The 24,665-nt window shown below is 41.8% G+C and overlaps 1 protein-coding gene across 2 annotated transcripts; it reads right to left on the bottom strand.

The window, feature by feature from the left end:
• Positions 1 to 1,373: 1,373 nt before the first annotated feature.
• CMTM6 (CKLF like MARVEL transmembrane domain containing 6) lies at positions 1,374 to 24,378 on the bottom strand. 2 transcript variants are annotated; one of them, XM_034993190.1, is made up of 5 exons: positions 24,148 to 24,378; positions 13,391 to 13,567; positions 8,927 to 9,025; positions 5,240 to 5,405; positions 1,374 to 1,975 (listed from the first exon to the last, which is right to left on the bottom strand). In XM_034993190.1, exons 1-4 carry the CDS (start codon positions 24,283 to 24,285, stop codon positions 5,268 to 5,270), a joined length of 552 nt encoding a protein of 183 aa, XP_034849081.1. In that variant the 5' UTR covers positions 24,286 to 24,378; the 3' UTR covers positions 1,374 to 1,975; positions 5,240 to 5,267. The 2 variants fall into 2 exon arrangements, with proteins under 2 accessions (XP_034849081.1, XP_034849073.1); XM_034993182.1 differs by lacking the exon at positions 1,374 to 1,975 and having other exon boundaries at positions 2,631 to 5,405.
• Positions 24,379 to 24,665: the final 287 nt, after the last annotated feature.

Genomic DNA, 24,665 nt, shown 5'->3' with positions numbered 1-24,665 from the left:
AGTTAAAAAAAAAAAACAAACCTCAATGTGAAAGAAAGGCAAAGGATATGAACGAGCAACTCTTTGATGTGGGGAAGCCTAAAGGGTCACCAACCAAATGAGAAGATGATCAGACTCACCAGTAATAAGGAGAGTGTACAATCAAATGAGAGACCACTTCCATCCCAGCTCAGAACTGTTCAGCCGAACTAACACTCAATGCAAGACAAGAATAATGAAACAAGCACCCCCGTACCCTGCTGAGGAGAAGTCTCCACTTTGGACACCATTTGGAAATATTTTGCCGTGTTGGAATTGCACACCAACTGTGACCCAACAGTTTTATTTCTAAGTACACATTCTATATATAACTCTTGCACATATGCGTGAGATGTTCAAATGTTTGTTCACTGCAACACTGGTTGAAATGGTCAAAAATAAACCACATTAAAAGCTTTCTATCGGGGCACCTGGGTGGCTCAGTCGTTAAGCGTCTGCCTTCGGCTCAGGTCATGATCCCAGGGTCCTGGGATCGAGCCCCGCATCGGGCTCCCTGCTTGGCGGGAAGCCTGCTTCTCCCTCTCCCACTCCCCCTGTTTGTGTTCCCTCTCTCACTGGGTCTCTCTCTGTGTCAAATAAATAAATAAAATCTAAAAAAAAAAAAAAAAAAGTTTTCTATCAACAGAGGAGAGGTAAGTAATTTGTGGCCTATCCATTCAATGGAATTCCAAGGAGTAGTTAAAATGAATGAACTAGAGCTGCACGTATCAGATACATTTCAAAATACTACTGACTGAAGAAAGCCATCTGTAAAAGGATAACTACAGCATAGATACCATGTTATACATTGCTTATGGGTACATCTCTATAGAGAGCACAGACGACAAAGCAGGAAAGACAGCCACCAAATTCACGGTAGTGTTTGCCTTTGGAAAAGTAAAAAGAGCAAAATTCGAGGTGGTGGTACTTCACAAGTGAAACTTCATTTTCTGTTTTAAACAAGGACCTTTCAAGAAAATCTGGTAAAAAGTTAAGATCTACTAAAGCTGGGTGGTGTCTACCACAGGGTATTGATCTTCCATACTTCCGGTGCTTGACGTAGTTCCACAATTAAAAGTGAAGATCTCAGGAAAAGAACAGTACTTACCATCTTTTATTAAACCAATTTTCTATGGTACCCATTACTTGTACAACTATAATTTAGTCTAGACATCAAAACCGTTAGTTTTTCTATTTTAAATTGTTTTGGGGTAGTCAGGCCTGCGAAATGTTCTTAAATGGAATTTTATTTCCCCTAGCTGGGGTCCGATCCTCAACCTGCTTATGACAGACACTGTTGAGGCCAGTGGCCCTTCTCCTGCTACAGAACCAATCTGTTCGGGTAATGGAAGGCTATATGCTTCCAAGGGTGTTCCCATCGAAGGAGAGGAATCTGGATTACTTTAGGCCATTTCTTCAGTAATGCCATTCTCCAGGTCAGTAAGCGATTTAGAAATGGGCATTTAAAGTCTTCTAGTAGAAGGCAAGTAGGTGAAGTCCACTGAGGGGCTTCTGGGAAAAAGGAACACCTTCAGGACAGAGAAATACACAATCTCTTCCCTTCGGGCCTTTGGACATTGTCGTGCAAGTGGACGATGTCTGGACATGTTGCCTCCATCTTGCTACACCATCAAGGGTCAACCCTAAGGATAAAAACTCACAGCAGAAGATGGATGGGCAGAAAAACATGGAAAGAGTCTGGGCGCCTGATTATACCACTGAGTCACTGAACTCTGACCAGTCCCAGAACTGCCCTACCCGGGCTTCTTAGGAAAGACATTGTCCTTACTGGTTAAGACCTATTTAAATTACATTTTTGCTCCTCGAAGTTGACTGCACGTTGATACACAATGTTCTTTATCGAAACAAAACACAAAACTCTGAAGAATGTACAAATTCCAGGGAGTTCTTGATGACAATAAAGATCTTGTTCTCGTCCAGACCGGAGGCAGGAATTCTGCAACGACACAAACGATTGCAGCTTTACCAGAACCACCCTGGTTTTGCTTCACACTTTCCCAGTCACTGGACAGTCTGAAAGAGAATGTGCCTATTTTGTTTTTAGCATTGTTTAGCCACATTGAGAGATGTGATGGGAGAGTCCCAATATGCTTCTTTGCAAGTATTTCAAGGTGTTTATTGCTTTGTGACTTTTCCTATATGGCTCCTTAAAAATACCATTTGAAGGTGTGTTCCGTCTTGGCAACGGGAGGGGCGGCGCCTGGGTAGGAAGAGGGTTTGTTTCCTGTGCCCCACACCTGGGTGGACCCCCAGTTCAGTGTTCTACACAGGCACTTACCACGGTTGTAGAGCCAACTCCTAGAAGTCTGGAGAAAGTTTTCATCTCAGCATCAGGCTTCTTTTTTTTTTTTTAAGATTTTATTTATTTATTTGAGGCAGAGAGAGAGAGAGAGAGAGAGAAAGCGCGCACAGGAGAGGGGGTAGGAGCAGAGGGAGAAGCAGACTCCCCGCTGAGCAGGGAGCCTGACGTGGGGCTGGATCCCGGGACTCCAGGATCATAACCTGAGCTGAAGGCAGCCGCCTAACTGACTGAGTCACCCAGGCACCCTGAGCATCAGGCTTCTGAAGTAACAATGAAACAACTACAAAGGCAGACAATAAAATGGATTTATTTAAAAAGAAGACTACAAAATTTGACATTGAGCAAGATAAAAAAAAAAAAGACACACAGGATTTAAATTGATAAATACAAAAGCGATTGGCTATAAACAATGTAAAAATACATTTCCCAGTCCCCAAACAGAACATAATTTAAGTACAGCAATTAGAAAATTTTTATACTGTATGTGCATTTCCCTTATAATTTTTAAGAACCACTCTAAACAGTTTATTTGTACAAAATATAACAAATTAAGTCTAACATGGCTGTTAATAAAAAATTATGATAACTTTCAGTTTATTGAGTGTGCCCTGTTTTGGACATAGGAGGGGTTTTGGTCCCTTTTTATTTTCCACATGGTCTTTTCCCTCTCATTCCTTCTACAACAGAAGAGGGAGGCTAATCAGTCATGGGTCCCATAACAAACAATATGAAGAGAAGTTCTGGAGTGACCAAAAGTACTAGTGAATATATGATCTTCCCGAAAAGGGAAGGATTAAGTGGCAGCTATGAGGCTCACTTGTGCTCCAATCAAACAAATGGAAGCAAAGCCTCAGAACAAGCAGAGCTGAAGTTCAATGTCAATGCGCTCCATGTGTGAGGCCGGCGGGGACATGTCCATCAACCTCAACTAAATCCATGCGCGCGGGAGGCCCCTGAGGTAGCCCAGACCATTTGCTGCGAAACCCAGCTGGGTCTCGATGGTATTTCAAATGACAGTGGTACAGTTAGATGGGAAATTCCAGAACCTGCCGACCAGAAGTGAGTTATTTTTGCACCACTCTATTCTTGGAGCCCAGACCCAGGCTATTTCTCCTCTCTTGGATGGTATGCCCAGTAACGACAGCATCAGTAATCGGTTTCATTATCTCCCAGGGAGGAGGCAGTGGTGACTACCCACCAGAACTAGCTAGCACCCGAGCTCTGGTACAAAGGGATAAGGTCCTGAGTCAGCAAAGACAGGAGAAGCTGTGTTTGGCCATAATGAATTCTGACCACCACATTCGCCACATCGACCACACATAAATGAGAAATTTAAAAAGGACACGGTCACTAAATTGTCTCACTGGAAACATAATTCCGCTCCTTCCAACAGATAACCCAGCCCAGCTAGCCCAGGAGACCTCCACCAAAGTCCTGAAGTACCTGACGCATGGGCTCATTGCCTTAACTCTAGAGTCCTGAGTCAAAAATCCAAGAGGAGGACAAGAGAGGTCTACTCTGTGAACCACTTGGTCAGAAAGGTCCTGTCTTGAGTGCCTTGTCTGGCTGGGTCTAAGACAACCTGCCAGCAAGAGACAATGCTCCCAAATTATCAGAACTAGTTAGGAAGTGTCTCTTGAGAGTGGGTAGACTACTCCCTTACACCATCATCAGTATTAACCTGGGCAGGATTTGCTAGATGCTCACTTTCTTAAGAAGGGCTCCCCCAAAGAGAAGTTAGAGTAATGCACAATGTGGGAACAAGAACCCTAAAGATCCTGCTACATATTCTATGCAATTAAAAGGGCCCCAAATTTTGGACCACCTAAAGACCACTGCCATCAAGCAAGAGTCACAGCTAGAGGCTCACCTCTGTCGGGCGATGAAGCAGTGTATGGACCATGTGGATAAAGAGACAGAAAAGGGAGAATCTCAAATAGATGAAAAATCAAAGGCTGGGGTTTTAAAAAGAGGGGAGGCTTAAAAGAAAACTCTGAATGGGACCTGCAGAGCTGTATTAACTTCAGTAGAAATAACCATATGCCAGTAAGGGAATGGACCAATTTCTAACTCATAGTATGAACTTATCTCTTCAGACAGTGGTAGGTGGTTGAAGCCTGTTTTTATAATTACTTTCACTGTATTGTGCAAAAAGTGTATCGTCTTTATCTCTGGTCCTTAGCCATGAGAGTTTCTTCCATTTTTCTGTATGTTATATAAACTTTTTTTTTGCTTATCAACAACCACCAAAGTGCAGTAAAAACATGTGGTTTCTGATGTTGTTGCTTTTATACATATAAAATACCAACACCTCCCATACAGTTTCTATCAGGCTATAAAAGGTCTCAGAAAGAGTTATTATCCTAAAATGTAACAATATAATTTTAAGGCTGAGATACAGTAAAGCCTGGGTATTACATTTTTATGGGAAAAAAATCTAGACCAATATTTTAAATAGTGATCTCTTAAATATACATTAAATTTTATCTGATCATCATCAAAAAAAAAAAAAATCCTGGCTAAGCAAATTAATTTAAAAATGAAACAATTTCTAAATGGATGAACTTAATCATGCTGGCTGTGCAGCCTTAATTTGAAAGCTAGGCCTAGTAACGACAACAGAATAAATTATCATCAGTTGAGCTATGTGATTTAAAGAAACAACTGTCCTCGCCTCCAAAACAAAAACAGAACCATTTCATGTGACAGAAGTTTTAACTGTTATTTAAAAAAAATTTTTTTAAGCCCCAAAACTCTCTGGCCTAATTTGTGGTGACTGACACAGAAGCCAATGTTAATAAAACTGCCTTCCTGCCCTTCCCCTTGCTCTCCAAAAGAAGTGGCTTAACAATTACACAAATTCTACACAAGTGGCCAGGGCTCAGGCACAGTCAATACCTTATGTAACATGTAGTCCCCAAAGTCCTTAAGCATTAAGGGGTTCTGTGAGGGGCCCTGACCTCCTGGTAGCCTCTGGTTTCCTCATCTGGGACTCCTGTCGTCTCTCACAGAACATAATGACAACGTCAGACAGGAACATAATACTTGCTAGAAATCCAAACACCTGAGGAGAAAAAAGAACAAGGGTTTATATGACAGATTTGGAATATAATCTCACATTTCCTAGTTGGCTCTGGTAGTGTTTTATACAAGCAAGATGATTCATCAATTTAATCCACATTCGTCTTTTTTTTTTTTAAAGATTTTATTTATTTATTTGAGAGAGAGTGTAGAGAGAGAGCACGCGAGCGAGTGAGCATGAGCGGGGGGGAGGGGCAGGGAAGGAGAGAGAGAGAGAGAGAGAGAGAGAGAGAGAGAGAGAGAGCCCGAGTAGGGGGAGGGGCAGAGGGAGAAGCAGACGCCCCGCGGAGCAGGGAGCCCGATGTGGGACTCGATCCCAGGACCCTGGGATCATGACCTGAGCCGAAGGCAGGTGCTTAACTGACCGAGCCACCCAGGCGCCCCTATCTTATATACATTATTCTTAACCTTAGTAATAAAAGACTTTTTAAGGGCATCAAAAAAATAGATGTTACAAAAAGAAATTCTAGACTAATGGCTATTAGTTGAAGTTTCCCAAAACAGAGATGTCCTGTCTTACGTGTGTGTGTGCACGTGTACGTGTGGGGTGCCAATCTGTGAAACTAAGGTTAATAGAGGAAAACCAAAATCTTATAAAATGATACAAAACACAAGATTATTAGCAATGGTTAGACTGACCCACAGAGGAGGTAAGGGAAATGAGTGAGTAGGGAGCTGAGTGCAGGTGACAATGGCAAGAAGTAATCAATATCCAGTGACTGATCAACAGAAATTCTATTTTGAAGATACTTTTAGGTTAAATTACCTAAAAAATATTTTCCAGTTAACTGTCACACTGTAATAATGACACAGCAACATGACACCACTACCTACTTCCTCTTCCTTTAAATCACTTCCTCATTGTACTCTTCTAACATATGATCAAACATTCTGAGAATTCTGTCAAGAAGAGATCTTCACTAGCAAAAGCCTTAAAGGAATGGGGGCCAAAGAACTGCTCTGTTAAAAGAGAAAATTATGTAGGTAATGGCTAAAGTCCCTTCCACCTCTAACACCCCATCTCTCCATGATTTTTATTATTGTTTGTTTTTATTTATATTCCAGTCAGTTAACATACAGCATAATATTAGTTTCAGGTGTACAATACAGTGATTCAGCACCTCCATACATCACCCTGTGCTCATCACAAGTCACTCCTTCATCCCCATCACCTATTTACCCATCCCCCCACCCACCTCCCCTCTGGTAACCAGCAGTTTGTTCTAGATTTTTTTTTAAACATTTACTTTACACAGACAGAAGAAGGGGAAAGAGCAAGCACAAGCAGGGAGAGCGGCAGGCAGAGGCAGAGGGAGAAGCAGACTCCCCGCTGAGCAGGGAGCCCGATGGGGGGCTCGATCCCAGGACCCCGGGATCATGACCTGAGCCGAAGGCAGACACTTATCAGACTGAGCCACACAGGTGCCCCTGTTTAGATTTTTAACATTTTGTTGTCGTCTGCTCCAGTTTCTTGACCCTTCACACCCAGCTCCTCTATCCTAAAGAATATGCTTTCTGCCTCATCTCACTGTAAAGCAAACTCAACTTCAAATTCATGATTTCACCCCCATAGCCCCAACACATCCAACCTCCATTTAAATTATCAATCCCACATCTCCAAACCCAAGTCACTTCTCCCCTCTGGAGTCTTCATTTTGGCTTGATGGAATCTATCCCTTTATTTGCCCGGCAAACATATTACATGCTCTAAGGACAGACCAGATGTCACCCTGTCTGTGAAGTCATCCCTAACCCCCTCGAGAGCTTTAGTCCAAGCAGCGCCCTCTACGCCATATCATCCAGACAAATGATCTTCCAGAGCTTTTGCTCACATACTTCACAATTTTTTTTTAAATGGATTCCCTCCCTCAAGTCTGTAAATTCTTTCATAATTTAAATAGTTACAAAAGGTAATTTCCAGCATATTATAAATACTGAGTTTTTAAACGACCATTAACTCTTAAATATATCCAATGAAATCTAAATACTGCACTAATCTAACACATCACCTTATCGTCACACACCAATAAGCTCTGTTTTAATAGCTGGTAATTTCATGCCATGCTCTCTTTCCCCCTTCAACTCAACTTTCCTCAACTCTATTTCACTTCCTCCAAGGATTTTATTTTATTTTTTAAAGATTTATTTATTTATTTATTTTAGAGAGAGACAGAGCAAGCAAGCTGGGGGAGGAGCAGAGGGAGAGGGAGAGAGTCTCAAGCAGACTCCCCGCTGTGCGTAGAGCCCAAGGCAAGGGCTCAATCTCACAACCCTGAGATCATGAGCTGAGCCAAAACCAAGAGTCAGCCGCTCATCCGATTGAGCCAACCAGGTGGCCCCCTCCAAGGATTTTATAGTAATACATTTCCACACCGCAAAACATTTTACTGATCACCCTTATTAATACTCCTCCGCAACAAAAATATGTATATAAACTGAAATTAACCGAAGAGTCTATTAAAACCTTGACATTTCTCTTCATGTACCCATTGGTTCATGTGCCCATGCAGAAATATTACTTATTGCTGGAATGAGTCGAGGTTCAGCATTAATTTAATTTCTGTTTTGTTTTACATGTTTTACATGTGTGCTAATAAACTGTGCTCACATGAACAGGTAGGTAGAACCATGCAAGGCTCTGAACTCCTTTTGAGTTGTTCTGTAATTAAAAGTAGTTTTAATGATCTACTAGCTGACAAGTCAATTAATTATAACTTCAGTTTTATCATGAACCAAGGATTAATTGGAACCCAGCTGACGTGCAAGAGGATTTGTTACTCAGTTATCAGTTATTCACGTTCACAACACTGGTACCAATTCAGGTGCATGATCCTTGATTTGTAATTCTCAAATCCAGAAAGCTACAAAAGTAGTTTTCATAATTTACTGGGCTCAAAAGTGGCACGAAGTAAAACTACTTACAGTCTTTATCCTTTTTACTGTGAATATTCATGCTTCAGAAATATTAACATGTTGGATTATAGGGTGCTGCCCCAGGGCCTCTGAAGTTGAGATATGATATGTGCAAGATTATCTTTCTAAAAACCAGAATATTCTGAATTCTAAACAAAACAAAACTGCCCCCTCCCCAAGGATTTCAGATAAAGACATTTACTTATCTATCTCTTTTATTTTAAAGGCTGAACCCTTGGATCATTTCTCCTGTGTATTCTCTACACCTAGAACAGCACCTGGCATGTAGGTATATTTTTGCTGGACTGCAAAGTTGAAAAGTACGGGATAATAAAGTCAATTCTATCACTTCCATTAGCAGTGACACGTTCATATGTGGAGTAAATGGGCTTTTATTCTAAAGTCTAAAGACAGGTTCTCGGTTTCTAAGGCTATCCTATTTATTTGCTCTTAGGTCCTCTGTTCAAAATTACACTAAAAAATTACAAGATAAACTACTCTCCCATATTGTATCACCTGTCAAGTACTTTCCAAGTTCCATATTTCTAAGGAAACAAAACTAAGCAAGGGTTCGAAATACAAGGTACTCACAGTTGCAGCAATCTCAGCTTTGGTCCTGTCATGTGTGGAAACGAAAATGATGGATGCCAACAAAAACACGCATCCTGTTCCCATAGTAATATAAAAATCCTGTAACGTGTGCATAAAGAACATGGTTAGGTTGATGAAACAAATACTTTTGTTTTTTAGTTTTAAAAACCTTTGTGACACAGTATTTTCTTCATACAGCCCAAACCTACATACTTCAGCTCCTAACTTTTCCATAAATCAGGCATTCACTAACCTCCCTATAAAGGAACACTATCCACACTTTGCACAGGGCATATTCAAAGTACACCACAAGATAATCTTTTAATAAGAGCAGCTCCCCAAAAGGTTGTGTGTGTGTGTCTTTTTCTCAAGGACATATTAAATTATCAAAGCCAAAGGTTTATTAAATCATCTTACTGCCAGCCAAAAAAAACCCCAAAAACTAGAAGCAAAAAAATTTTCCTTTCCTTTCAAAGTACAGATGGCCCCTGGCTTACAATGGTTGCACTTATGATTTTTCACTTTAAATGTTGCAAAAATGTTCCATGTTCAGGAGAAACTGTACTTCAGACTGTGAGTCTGGATGCTGTCTCAGGCTAGCGCTGTGTGGGACGATCCTCCATTGTGATGCTGTGCAGTGGGAGCAGCTCCGGGTCAGCCACCAATCACGAGGGTGAACGACAGGTACGCGGACAACCCTTCTGTACCCACACGACCATTTTGTTGGGCACTTTCAGTATAGTATCCAATTACATGAATCAACACTTTACTATCGAACAGCCTTTGTGGTAGATGATGTTGCCCAACTGCAGGCTGATGTAAGCGTTCCGAGCACACTGAAGGTAGGCGAGGCTAAGCGATGATGTTTAGGAGGCTAAGTGTATTAATGCACTTTTGACTCAGGGTCTTTTCAACTTATGACGGGTTTATTGGGATGTAATAACCCCACTGTAAGTCGAGGAAGATCTGTATTCTATGCTAGGATGGCCTCTCTGAGGGTACTTCAGTGCTTTGAAAGCACTCTGGAAAAGAGAGCATCAGAAGAACCACCCGTCATTAACTACATAAAATATGCCAACAGTATGTTTTCTAGACACTTAAGCTTTCTGCAATAACATATTGCTTCCAATTGTTCCAAGTGAGTAACCCAAAATGAGCTTGTATCATGAGTTTATCTACTCTACAAAAGCTTCCGTATCTCCTCATAATGCAGTTCATGACATGAAGTTCTCCTTGGGTTTCCAAGGGTTCTCTCAGGCACACTCTTGTATGGCTCCTCTCAGATGCCAAGTGAAACCAGTGCTTGACATGCACACTTGACTCAGAGGAGAAACTGGTAAAATGATGGCCATTCCAAAGGGTTTTAAGTCTGATACTTTCGGGGTTTTCTGAAGTGCAGTCTCCACTAAACCTAATATCAATAACCCATCCAATACAGAATTCCTATACTGTCAATTATACACTTAACATTTATAAAACAAAGTGAGAGATTTTCTCTTTGCTTCTAAAAGAGATGGTTTTTCTGCAATATTCTGTTTTTCCTGTTCCTTTGAATATTATTTCATATCTGTGACATACAAATAAAACTCCATTTACTAATATCTGGAGTACATTCAAGGAGGTATTAAACAAGACAACCATTTTGAGGCAGACTAATGTGGTGTTCAAGAAACATGGATTCTAGAACCAGACCGAGTTCAAATCCCAGTCATGCTACTTCTTGGCTCTACGACTTTGAATTCGTTACTTAACATCTGTCTTCCTTAGTTTCATTTGCAAAATGGGAGTAGTAATAGTATCTTCTTCAGAGGTGATTCTAAAGATTAGAGTTAATTGGTAGAAAGTGCTTAGATCAGTGCCAGGCACACAGTAAATGTCCTGTAAGTGTTGGCTGTTGTTACTCTTGACAGAATCTGAGCCCCAACAGCACGGAACAGAAAAGATTCTCCCTTCAAAAAGCTTATTCCTCCCACTCCCTAGGCATTACCACCACCACCACCCTCTCAAAACATTCTCTGTAAAACAGAAAACTTCTCTGACATTAAAAAGTATGTAAGTACATTAGTAAGTTGAGAGTAAAAGTGATTTTTAAACCTTTTAAACAAACATGAAATCCTTATGTTAGGTGGAAAGTACAGCATATATGACTCTTAAATCACCTATGAATAGACAAAAAAGACCCAAAAGAGATATAGTAAAATATTTACAAAAGCTGTTTTAGGATGAAATGACTGATTTATTCCCCCCTCCAATATTTTAAGATCAGTACTTACTCTAAAATAATGTTTTTTTTTTTAATTACTTTTAAATGCTCCTCTGATGTAATAAATGTTTTACATTTAGTTTAGTTTAGTTAAACCATTAAACCGGAAAATATTGTTTCTTGTCAAAAAGATCAATGTTTTCTTGTCAAAAAGATCAATGTTCTTAAACATTACAGATGCAACACTAAAGACTAAACCTTTCTAAAATATGGACGGTGATACTGTTTTGCCATTGAGAGATAGGAAAAGAAAAAATAATTTCGATCTTTAATGCTTAAAATATAAATTTATACACTGGAACTACAAATCAATCAGCTCAAATATACTACTAAACTTTTCACTCATCCAAAAATCTTACCGAATACCTCTCTGTAAAAAGGAAGGATTGACAAAGATTACAAATAAAATTAACAAAAATTCTAAGGTATTCTCTGCATCCTCTTAATATGCATTCCATACAATAAATGGGTTCTGCTGTTGCCATCATTATAGGGAGATCCCTGAGGTGATAACATTTGCCACAAGAGCATCAAAAGTTGGTAGGGCGCTGGTTGGTAGGCAGGATTCGGGGGAGGCCAGAGAATGGAATGCAGAGTGTTGAGGGCTTTCCTGGGTTCCAGTCTCAGTTTATTTTTACCCTAGCTGTGTAACTTTGGACAAGGTATGTAACCACTCTGAACCCAAATTTCCTCAACAGGAAAATGGAGCATTATGGTGTGAGGATTCTGAATCACAGTGCATGAAGTGTCGGGCGCAAGTCCGTGCTGACAGCAACTATTATCAGGAAGGGTAATGGGCCAGTCCTGTATCGGCCATACCAAGAGCTGCATGTATGTGCTCATCAAAAGGCTTGGTGGATGTGATTCAGCTCCAATCTGGTTTTCAAAGTTATTTTTTTAACTGTTGTGGTATCAACTTTTTTTGCTTTTTAATTTTTAAACTTAAAATATTCTGTTAAAAGAAGGTAATGGATTCTTAGAGCACCAGACTTAAAAGGCACCAAAGTGTATATAGAAAAAAGTAAATCTCTTAGGTGTATATTAATATCTGACCCGATGCTTACTTTGCATTAATTTAAAAAATTAGGGGCGCCTGGATGGCTCAGTCGTTAAGCGTCTGCCTTCGGCTCAGGTCATGATCCCAGGGTCCTGGGATCGAGCCCCGCATCGGGCTCCCTGCTCAGCAGGGAGCCTGCTTCTCCTTCTCCCTCTGTCTACCACTCTGCCTACTTGTGCTCTCTCTCTGTCAAATAAATAAATAAAATCTATTAAAAAAAATAATAAAAATTAAAAAAAAATTAACAGAATCTTACTGCTTTGTATTGATCTTGTTATCCTCCGTTCTTAATAGTTAAAAACTCACCCTAATTGTATCTTTTCCCTCAGAGGTGTGAATGCTTTTATATGTCAACGCTGACATGTACTTGTCACAAACCACTATTAGCTTAGTTCCAACACTACTGAAGAAGGAAACTGCTCAATTCTTTCTTAAGTGCAGTAAACATGTGAATCATGTGTCATCTCACAAATCCACACTATACTCAAAAACATGCACCAGCAGACTGTCTTTAGAAAGTTATGCATCACTGATTCTGTGAAAATAAAATTCTCATGTGTGCTTTCATTAAAAGGGAAATTTCTGAACAGTGAATTCAACAAGTGCCTTAATTCACTCACTGATAACTTCTTTCACAATATCAAAATCAAAACAAAATAGGCAGCATGATGTGGTGCTTTATTTGAGAAGCTCCAGAAATACCTCACATGAGTTCATCACTCTCTCTAACGTCGAGCCTAATGCCCGGCGCATGGCAGGTACACAAGGGACAACTGTAGAACCCAAGAGTGACGCTCTGAAAAGTGAGAAATCAGAAGGGACGAAAATCCTAGTTTTTAAAAAATACGTGTTTAAAAAAGAAAAAAAGAAAAACAAATACCTCGTGTGAATGAGATCAAACCAATTAGCTGTAAACCCTTGGCCGAGTCTGTCTCCCCCTTTCCCCTTTCTGATTTCCCTTTCCCCCTCTCCCACCCTGCTTGGCAGGGAAAATGGAGTTGCTCAGGGGCAGAACTGGAACCATGGGGAGCGTCTTCTCGAGCTACGGAGTTTTGAAAGCAGCACCGTTCTGAAGAACAAAACTACGCGAGATTCCAAAGGAGCCACGTTCTTCGTAAAGGGATTCTGTTTTTCTCACGCTTACCGACTGCTTGACTTTGGTAGAATCGACTTGGTCATAAACGGGAGTGCAGTACACAATCAGGATGAGGAGACTCAGAAGAAAGGCACTGCAGCTTACGAATTCGAAAAAGTAAAGTCCTCCACACAGTGTACATTGTGACACGACCTCCTCACAGACAAAGGCCAGCAGGGACAGCAACTACAAAAGAAACAAAGCTGCTTACTCAAGTGCCTTCCAGGGAAACCAACAGTACTCAGAAAACCCATCTGTTCACTCCACTCTCTGGAGAGTAGAGACTGTGGCAAACATGATTACTGAATGGACCCCATCTCCACAGAACTTCACAATCTGGTTGCCTGCAAGGGAATCCGAGTACACAAATAATTAACTACCCAGTGCTAAATGCTAGACTTGGGGGAATTACAGGGTGCCAGGAATTACAGGGTGTTGCTGGCACCCTCCCACCCCAAGGCACGCAGAGATCCCCCCACCCCCACTGAGCCGAGAGAGCGGGTTCAGTCAACATGGTTCAAGCACCCAGTGTGAAGGAAGGGGATGGCAGCACGAAAAGGATGAGACGAGACTAGAGAGGTAAGCGGAGGCTAGATCTAAATGTCCTCGCTTACTAGTTTAAAAAAATCTGGGTTCTAAGGGTTTTAAAGCAAAGGGGCAAACATTCAGCTTCCAGCTGGGAAGCTTGATGGAAGAAACCAGGGGAAGACAGTGAGCTGGGGAGTGGTGATGGAGAACAGTTCCTGCAATCACTGCGAGAGGCAAGAAGCGGCAGAAGCCCTTTGTCAGGACCAATACAAATAGAGTAGGAAACAAGATAACAGACGTGAACGCTTTATTTTAACTTAAAGCAAAAAGGCATGTTTATTCACCAATCTTTGGAAATAGGGCTTTTCTCTGGGTTTGAGCCTACTGATTGGAATTCCATGTCATGTTTTCTGCACTAATCACTTTCATCATCTATAATTACCACTTGCAGACTAATGTTTAGTTGAAGTGGAGCAAGACCTTGGACACTAGAGAAGCGGAGGGCAGAATCCTTCTAGATTTGGACTAGTTTTACTAGCCCTTTACAGTTATCTTGCTCTCACTTAATTCCGCAGCAAATATTTTAGTAATTTATTTTCTGGACTTTCCAAAGCATTCAACTTAGTTTTCACAAAAACAATTCCTTTTCCCACTCAATTTCAGTCTGTGTGATATTTAATTAAATGTCTGACCATAAAAAGTATAATTGGTAGTAGTGGGAATAACCCAAGTCAACTGACAGCAGAGGCAAAAGTGCTCAGACAGGCATGGGTCAGAATGCCGTGCACTGAATGCACAATGGTAAGGTCCGGTGGATTCGGCAACTCAATTAAATGCAAGTGGGATTTAACAGCACTCCCACTGTTGTATGTAAGGTATTAATATACTGGGGCCCCACTGCAGGAAAAAGAGTCGGGGTTCTTTTGTCTTTTTTTTTTTTAAGAGGCAAGGATGCTGGGAAGAGAATACATTGTTTTAAATGTGCTGTGTATGAGGGGGTTGCAAAAGAGTTAAGGGAGGTGTCTAGGGGGCAAAAGGATATACAGGTCTGCAGCTCAGGGGAGAGGTCTAGGGTGGAGATGAAGACGTGGGCATCGGCCAGTGAGATCACCCAGAATGAGGAAAGCTGCAGAACTCTGAGCAAACCCAAGATTTAAGGGATGTGCAGAGGGGGTGACATCAGCAAAGGACAATTAGGAGCAGCAGTCCAAGGAGGTAGCAGGCCAAGGAAAAAGTATTCCTACCAAGAGAAAGTAAGCACGGGTAATGAATGCTACTCAGAGGTCGGGTAAGAACAACACAGAGACACTGACATGAGACAGCTACAAGGCGGCTGCCGGTGACATCAGCAAGCCCATGTCAATGTAGTCACCCAGGGAGGCTGAGATTACAGTACTGTATGGTGGGAAGTGAGGGGAAGACAAAGCAACGGGAGAGAGTCGGGAGAGTCAAGAGGTATAGCGTGGGAAGAGTGGCCAGATAGGGGAGCAGTGGACGAGGTCAAAGGGAAGGGAATTTCAAGATGGGAGAGAACTGAGCATGATTAAATACTTAGGCAGAAACCAATAAGATGGGTCGGTCTAAGACAAGGAAGAAAAGAGGCTCTCTATAGATAGGATTCAGAGCCCAGGTCTGGGGCTAACTCTTCTCTAGAAATAGGAAGAGAGAGAAGAGAGGTTCACTTGGGCAGTTAGTGTGGGTTTTGTGAAAGCCAAGGGAGTTTCCTTCAAGCATTAAGACCATCAAAATGACTGGTGACCTAAATCAAAGCCTATCGGGAAATGCCATTTTGCCCCTCAGATCAGTAGAAGCAACCAGATATACTAATGACAACAAGTGTGCTACCAAAATCAGCAGATACATTGCATAGTATAAAAATGTTGTCCTAGGGCGCCCGGGTGGCTCAGTCGGTTGGGCGACTGCCTTCGGCTCAGGTCGTGATCCTGGAGTCCCGGGATCGAGCCCCGCGTCGGGCTCCCTGCTCGGCGAGGAGCCTGCTTCTCCCTCTGACCCTCCTCCCTCTCATGCTCTCTGTCTCTCATTCTCTCTCTCTCAAATAAATAAATAAAATCTTAAAAAAAAAAAATGTTATCCTAGGGGCGCCTGGGTGGCTCAGTCGGTTGGGCGACTGCCTTCGGCTCAGGTCATGATCCTGGAGTCCCGGGATCGAGTCCCGTATCGGGCTCCCTGCTCGGCAGGGAGTCTGCTTCTCCCTCTGACCCTCCCCCCTCTCATGTGCTCTCTCTCTCATTCTCGCTCTCTCAAATAAATAAATCTTTAAAAAAAATAAAATAAAATAAAAATGTTATCCTACAAAATATTTTCTTTTCTTTTTTTTTTTTTTTTAAAGATTTTATTTATTTATTTGACAGAGAGAGACACAGTGAGAGAGGGAACACAAGCAGGGGGAGTGGGAGAGGGACAAGCAGGCCTCCCGCCGAGCAGGGAGCCCGATGCGGGGCTCGATCCCAGGACCCTGGGATAGACCTGAGCCACCCAGGCGCCCCAATATTTTCATTTTTAAAAAAGATTCTATTTATTTAGAGAGTGAGAAAGAAAGCATGAGTCGGGGGAGGCTCAGAGGGAGAGAGAGAACCTCAAGCAAACTCCCCACTGAGCGTGGAGCCCAACGCGGGGCTCAATCCCACAACCCTGAGATCATGACCTGAGCCGAAACCAAGAGTCGGGATGCTTAACCGACTGAACCACCCAGGCTACAAAATATTTTCATCAAACAGAAGTCAATGGTACACCACTCTGAAGAACAATCGAGCAATTTCTTAAAAACTAAACACACCACTGCTGTATGACCCAGCAACCGCATTCCCACATTCTGCATACGACCAGGAGAAATGAAAACATGTCTGTGCAAAAACCGACACATGAATGTTCATAACAGTTTTATTCATAACAGCTCTGGAATCTGGACACCATGCAGATGTCCCTCTTTGGTTAAGCAAACTGTGCTACATCCATACCATGGAATACTACTTAGCAGTAAAAAGGAGCAAACTTCACATATGCAACAATGTAGATGAATGTCCAAATTATGCAGTGAAAAAAATCCCAAACTCAAAGGTTACATTCTACATGATTCCATTTATTTAGGTTTTTAAAGATTTATTTATTTATTTTGGGTGGGGAGGGGCAGAGGGTGAGGGAGAGAGAATCCCAAGTATTCTCTGTGCTGAGTGTGGAGCCCCACTCAGGGCTCGATCTCACGACCCCAAGATCACGACCTGAGCTGAAACCAAGAGTCAGTGGCTTAACTGCTCCACCCAGGCACCCCCATGATTCCATTTATATAGCATTCTTCAAATAACAAACTACAAAGCTGGAGAACTAAATAGTGGTGGCCAGGGGAGAGGGGAAAGGTGTGGCTGTAAAGGGGTGGCATGAGGGAACCCTGTGGTGATAGGACGGTTCTGGACCAGCTGTGGTGGTGACTCTAGGAAACTACACAGGTCCCACACACATACACAAAGTGCAGAGGAGCTCCCTGTATGTTTTGTTTTGCAAGTTCCTGTGAATCTATAATTATTTCAAAATAAAAAGTTTAAAAAAAAATGGTCAAACCTAAATTGGTATGAAGGTCTCTAAGGGATTTTTCCCTCTCCAACTGGTTAATACAAAATTTCATATATCCCACAACTGAAAAGAATCCATATAAGGATGAAAACAGAGCCTACTGGTATGATTTCCTACAAGTTAGTAAGACATAAAATAGTCCAACATATCCCAAACAACCGCCTTCAGACAGCTCTTAGGTTAGGTAAGGTGTTCCCAATTATTACACCATAGGATACAAAGTGACACACCAAGACAAATCCCAGAAAGTCATTGTGTAAAGGTACTTCCTTAGTCTCCTGTAATTATAATTACAGGGTGAGTTTTTACATGACTACAGTATAATAAAATACTAAACATCTAATATTCCATTTGCTTTATTCTTGCCTCTGTGTTAAATCTTATCCAACTTTTTAGGAGTTCCTCCATGACAAATTTGCAAAATATACCTCAGGTATACAAAAGCCAATTAACTGTGAGAAGATATCAGCCTAAAGCTCTAACTGGGGTCTGAGACTAGTTGATCGTGAGCCATTCTTATCACAATAACTAGGTTATCAGGAACGCTCATCTATGTAAGCCATATGATAATAAAATCTTTTCTGCAGAGATACAGACTGCTTGTCTATTCTCAGTAAGAAAGGGGCAGGACCCAGCTCAGCCAGCAGCAGTCAGGGTCTTCCTTACCAGTCCTGTTCCAAACTTATGAACAGGAGTCAAGCCTCAGAGCAGTATTAAGAGGCAGATCCTACCCGGACATCCTGAGAGATTAAAGGGGTACGATATCAAGTTTGGACGTTTACTAGTTCCTAGTCCCAGTTTAAGACCAAAAAATCAGCACTACAAACTGTATTCAGTATGAAGTTTTCTCCTGACTCCTCCCATCTGTCTGATGCTCCGAACCTTCCTATATAATCTCCCACAGCACTCTACAATATTTTTACGTTATACATCTGAAACTAATACATGTCAATTATACCTCAATTACAAAAATCTTTTTTAAGAAGTGCATTTGGGTATTATGTATCCAACACTATAATATGTATAGGAACATGTAATGACAGAGCAACAAGATCAATGTATAAGAAAACAATACACCTCATAATTGACCATCCATTATATATAGATTCAGGAAATCTCAGGAAAATGCTCGGATCCACCTGGACTAACAGTAGCTAGAGAAGGATAAGTGGAAAAGCAAGACTCAAAGCAGGGCTAAGAGATACATAGGATCTGGAAAGGCAGAGAACATTCCAGGTGGAGGACAAAAAAGAACAGATTCATGAAGGCAAGAATTTGCATGGTAAACCCCACAGGGATAATAAGGCAACTGACCTGAGTGGGAAGTGATGATGGAAATGTTTAAGGAGCTGGGTGTGGTTATGTGGTGATCAGGCCAGGGAGTATGGACTTTTGGATGAAAGCAACAGGGACTACCTGCCTGGTTGAGCTGGTTAGAAGACAGGAGGAGCAGAGGACTGGGTGGGGCCTGAGTAGGAGGGAAAAGAGTAACTCGCACCTGACAAGCAAGTCACAGGGGGTCTAACACTTCTTAGGAAGACTCTTTAATAAGCAAGTGAACATATTCCAAATCATTAATTTAAACAGTGATGTGGGGGGGTGAAGCATGGCTGATTTTAATCATATTTCCTAATTTATATATATTTTTTGGTAAACAAACACTTTTTGTATTAAAAAAGAAAAAAAAATTAAGTGTAACAGTTAAGGGAAGGAATAATTTCAAGAAATGGGTAATCACCAGCATTAAATACCAAAGTGGTTAAGGATAAAAGAGGTAAGGTCACTGGGTAAGGAAATCATAATGAATGTTAAAAGTTGAAAGACTCAATTATTATTTTCTGGTAGTTTTACTCTCAGTAGCATGAAAACCTCCCATTAAATATTGCTTACTGACTATTAAGAACCTAACAACATTACACCCAATGTGACTGCTTCTGATGACATAAAATTTTACCCAAATAGAACTATGGGAATTGTCAAGCCTTTAGAGCTGGGAGGTCCTTGGAGGGCACAGTCTCCCACCCTTGTGACTACAGGCGATGGAGGAACGAATCTCTGACTGCTAGGTCCCACCCTGGCCAGACATGGCCCAAAACCCAGGTCTCCTGACTCCCACTTTGCGCTGTTCCCCTCCCCCCCCCGCTCCAAACAATGTTTTTTTTTTTGTTTTCTTTTAAAGATTTTATTTATTTATTTGACAGAGAAAGAGCCAGCTAGAGAGGGAACACAGCAGGGGGAGTGGGAGAGGAAGAAGCAGGCTCCCCGCAGAGCAGGGAGCCCGATGCGGGGCTCAATCCCAGGACCCTGGGACCATGACCTGAGCTGAATTAAAGGCAGACGCTTAACGACTCAGCCACCCAGGCGCCCCCCAAACACTGTTTATTAAGCTCATTTTACAGCTATGTATGTTTGCGTGGGTTTTCCCTTAAGACTGGATTTTTGAAGTTACAATCAGAGTTTTTGCGCATTTCCCCTTTTAAAATTTTACATTAAGACCAATGTGCTAGGATCAACACATTTGGAAAATCTTAGTGACTAAAACGTGGCTTAGTCACAGTTCTGGTGATTTAAACATTCAGATAGTGACTACCCTGTGTCTCTCTTCATTTCAGTTTCACTACCCCTTCTGAAACGTCCGTCTTCCTTAACATTAACAGTCTTTATATTAAACACAAATTCTCCATTATCGGTCTTTGTTAAAGTCTCCTACTAAAACATTTCTTATAAAAAGAACTTTTTAATGCTTTTTAATGCCATTCATTATAAGGCCCCACTACGAAATTAATTTGTGAATTAATGAACTTGCTACTAAAACCTGTAGTCCTATGTAAGGTCCAAGTAAACAAATCCGTCAGTCAGCCTGAAGTTAGGCTAGGCCTCCCTTGCCTTCGGCAAATATTTACTCTTACAAAGGTTCAAAGGTATAATTTGCTGACCTTATGGATCTTCCTCAAGGTTAAAAATAGATGATTTCAATTTACAGATCAATTTTCACATTGAAATAATGAAGAGAGCACCAATATAAGAGAAACTGCTTCTAAGTGACTTGTTTCTTGGCACTTAGAGTAACATTATTTTATAATTTGATAAATTTAAATCCCTGGTGAATTCTAAATCAAACTGTCTGCCTGAAGAGTCATTATAATCACAGTACTGAGAGGCCATCACGACATTCAGCTGGTACCATAAACACAATGTCAGCGTGTACACATATTCAGATCATTGCACCAGCTTACCAGCAAGGAATTAGGTTGCCTAATGTCAATTTTCCCCTGAAAACAAAAACAAACTCCCTCAAAATAACAACAAAAACTTCACACATACACAAATATACCTTTTTGTGTATATATATATGCGCATAAGGAACAATCTAAGGATAAAATAAACTGATAAATAAACTGCATAAATTTAGGACTGCGATGACTCCTTACATTGCATTCCCAGCTGAGTATTTCTTCTTCAGCTCTGGAAGGGCAGATGGTAGTTAAGGGATGCTTAGGTTTTGGACAAGCCTTTGACAAAATTAAGGTTTTATCTGAATGGTAGCAGACACAGCTATATAATTCCAGGGGTATGTAACTCAAGAGCTAGTTATGCTCCTTTATCTCTAACCTCTCCTTCTGTTTGTAGGCTCCACTCTCTACTGGTTTGGTGTTCAGCTCTGTACCAGCACACCCCACAGAGCCTCAGAGATTTGTAAAAATCTTAGTGAGAAGAACCTCGGAGGAAATCCAATTCAATCTCCTTGGACTCTTAAGAACTTCCTAAGTACACAGAGTCTGATTTTTTAAGTTTTAGAATAAGGTTCCTTTCTCTTTTGGGGTTTTGAGACTTTAATAAGATTTACGGGTCTAGAATAATATACTCAAACACAGAAATGCACCACATTTTGGATAAAATGTCACAGGGCTTGCATGTCTCTTATTAAAGTACCTCTTCTGATTATGGGTTTCTACATTACAGTTGTTTCCTTATTGGAGCTCTGCAAATCTACTTAAAAAAAACTACTTAAAAAAAAAAAAGTTATCTAAAGTAAAACAACCTAAAGGCAGAATATGACTTTGCCTGTTGCCCCAGGCTGGATGACAGCTTTAATTTATTTCATTATAACTTCCTTGGAACTTTCTGGGTAACTCCTATAATATACACTATTGTGAAAAGATAGAGGCCATCACTCAAACAAAGCAGGAACTAAAAGACAACAATCAAAATGGAAAGCAAGAATGAAATATTTTTTAAAATCTCTATTAAAGAAAGCTTATAACATTACAAGTTCCCCATAAATAAATAAACGCATACCTGTTTTACTGTACTTTGCTTTACTGCATTTCATAGATAATTAACATTTTTCAAATTGAAGGTTTGTGGCAACACTGAGTCAAGCAAGTCTATTGGTACCATTTTTCCAACAGCATTTGCTCACTTCATGTCTTTGTCACATTTCAGTACTTCTTGCAATATTTCAAACATTTTCATTATTATATTTGCTATGGTGATATGATCAGTGATTACAACTCACTGAAAGCTCAGAAAATGGCTGGAATTTTTTTGCGATAAAATATTTTAAATTAAGGAGCCTGGGTGGCTCAGTCTGTTGAGCACCCGACTCTTGGTTTCAGCTCAGGTCATAATCCTGGAGTCCTGGGATTGAGACCCTTGTCGGGCTCTGCGCTCAGTGCAGAGTCTGCTTATCCCTCTCCCTCGTCTCTACTCCTCCCCCTGCTCCGGCTCTCCCTCTCAAAAAAATATATTTTGAATTAAGGTATGTACATTTTTTTAGACATAATGTTATTGAACACTTAACAAACTACAGTATAGTGCAAACATAACTTTTATATGCACTGGAAAACCAAAACATTCATTAGGCTCGCTTTATTGTGATATTCGCTTTATTGCGGTGGTATGGAACCCAACCTGCAGTACCTCCGAGATAAGCCTGTAAATGGATTTCAAGAAGAGACATTAGTTTTTATTCTTTCCCTCTTTCTCCTTATGATGGGGAACAAGCTGGAACAGTCCACCAACCCCTACAAGGCAAATTCATCCCCCCCACCCCGCTTCTCCACATCTAAGTAAAAAGTCTATCACCAAAATTTCTGGTTGTATGTCTATTCCAAGGACATGGAACTACAGTTTATTAAACTACAAATAAGGTAATGGGAAATTTTACTTCAGCTTTGCCATTTCTGATTAGAAAAGAAAAACAGACAACTGCAAATGAGATTTAACAGGCAGGACACGAATATTGATGATGTCTGTAGAGCAGCAAGAATACTTCAGATATGGATACTAATCTTTTCTGTTCTAAAGATTTCTATTTGTGTAGAAACATTTGGGCTCCACTGCAGAGAACACCACTGATATCTAACAAACCTGTTAGAACTGACAAGAGAAGAACAGAAAGGAGCACCTCTGGGTAGAAGGAGCACATGATACAAAGGAACAATGGCAGGAGGGAACCCCTTATGCCTGGTAACAACTGGGAACTACCTAAAAAGAGGCTGGAGAGAGCGAGCCTTACCCTCTTGGGTTCCGTAGGCCACACTGTCACCTGCCTCCAGGTGATTTCAAAACTATTCCCAGATGTGATCATTTTGACAACCAGAAGTAGTGCCAGTTTTCTGAGAGCTATTTTTTTATTTAATAAAAGTAGGTCATCTGAGTTCTAAGAATGTAAGTTCTCGTTATCGGAGTTCTAAGAATTTAAGTTCGTCCCAAGGAAACCAAACTGGCTATTTTTACTTGAGATGACTAAACGCAAAAAAAAAAAAAAAAAGAAAAAGAAAAAGAAAAACCAAGCAAAACCAACTTAGGAACATTCTAGGCAGTCTGATTTTTCCTCTGGCAGAAAATGTTCATCATTGCTTAAAACAGAACATAGTATGTCAGTATGTGCGTGACTGGAATTAAAATCCAAAGATGTTTTGACATTTTCACTACAAGGTTTAAGGTACCTTTACTGCCTAAAGTAAACTAAGACTCAATGAAATTCAGAGAGGGGTAAACCATGCCCAACTTTTGCTACCTGCATGCAAATACAAGCTGTCCTTTTCTCTGTGTACTTCGCACACACATACTGCTCATTCAGAGGTAATTCTTTTCCAGTCAATATAAAACACTTGGGAGACAATTTATTGGAAACACCCATCCCAATGCCGTGCGTGGTAACGGAAGACTTCGTCCAACAAATTAAACTGCCCCCCACGGGCTCGGGCCAGGAAAACCACAGGAACCAGGGAAAGATAAAAAGCACTTGGGAATCTAAATACAGGCACTTCGGGCGATAACGCAGAGCAACAGCTGGGAGAGGAGACGAAGGTCGTAACAGAGGATGGAGTGAAAGAAGTCTGAGCTGTTGACTTGGGTTTCCGAAGCATTTCCTGGACCCGCGGAACACGCTCGGGGGCCCTACGTCGTCACCGGGGACCCAGCGGGGGTGAGGCTCGGGTGGAGACGCCGCCCGGCGGCGGGAGGTAACGCCCCCCTTTCCAGCCGAGAGAGAAGGAACTAGGTGTGTGGAAACCGCCGCTTCCTGAACAAGCAGGTCGAGGAGAAGCAGCTCGGCAGCCTCCCGAGCCCGCAGGCCGGCGGCCCCGGGGCCAGACCCCCTGTCCCCGGGCCCGGCTCGCCCACCCCGGCAGCGGACTTACGAGCTGCAAGCCTTTGAGCGCGAGCCGACGCAACGGAAGCCGGCCCAGGGAGAAGCAGGAGGCGAGGCCTCTCCGGGCGCCCCTGCCTGGGCCCGGGTCCTCCTCCGTGGTGGGGCCGTATACCACTCCATTCTCCATCGCCCAGGAACGCGGTGGCCGCAGAGGTGGCGCCGCGGACTTGACCGACACCAGGACCACCAGCACGGCCGTCACTTCCTGGGTCTCCGCCCACGCTTCCGCCCCACCCCGCCCGCCCCGCCCCGCCCCGCCCCCGCTCTAGCTCCGCCCCCGCGCCTTAGCCACGCCTCAAGCTTGCTCAACATCTGGAGAGAAAATTTCCCGCAGAGAGAACAGCATGTCCTAAGGCCCGAGTAAGGGAGGAGAGGAGAGGAAGTTGGAGATGTAGGCAGAGTCCACATAATGTAGGGGCCTTGCAGAGCAAGGAAAGAAATTAGGTTTCATTTTGAGGGCAGTGCGTTGTCTGAAAGGACTTTCAGGATTGCTCCCTCCTGCATCTC

This window comes from Mirounga leonina, unplaced genomic scaffold, assembly GCF_011800145.1.
Source record: "Mirounga leonina isolate KUSES-001 unplaced genomic scaffold, KU_Mleo_1.0 Mir_115, whole genome shotgun sequence".
NCBI lineage: Eukaryota > Metazoa > Chordata > Mammalia > Carnivora > Phocidae > Mirounga > Mirounga leonina.
The sequence above is the reverse complement of the archived record's forward strand: the minus strand, read 5'-3'. Positions and strand labels throughout refer to the sequence as shown.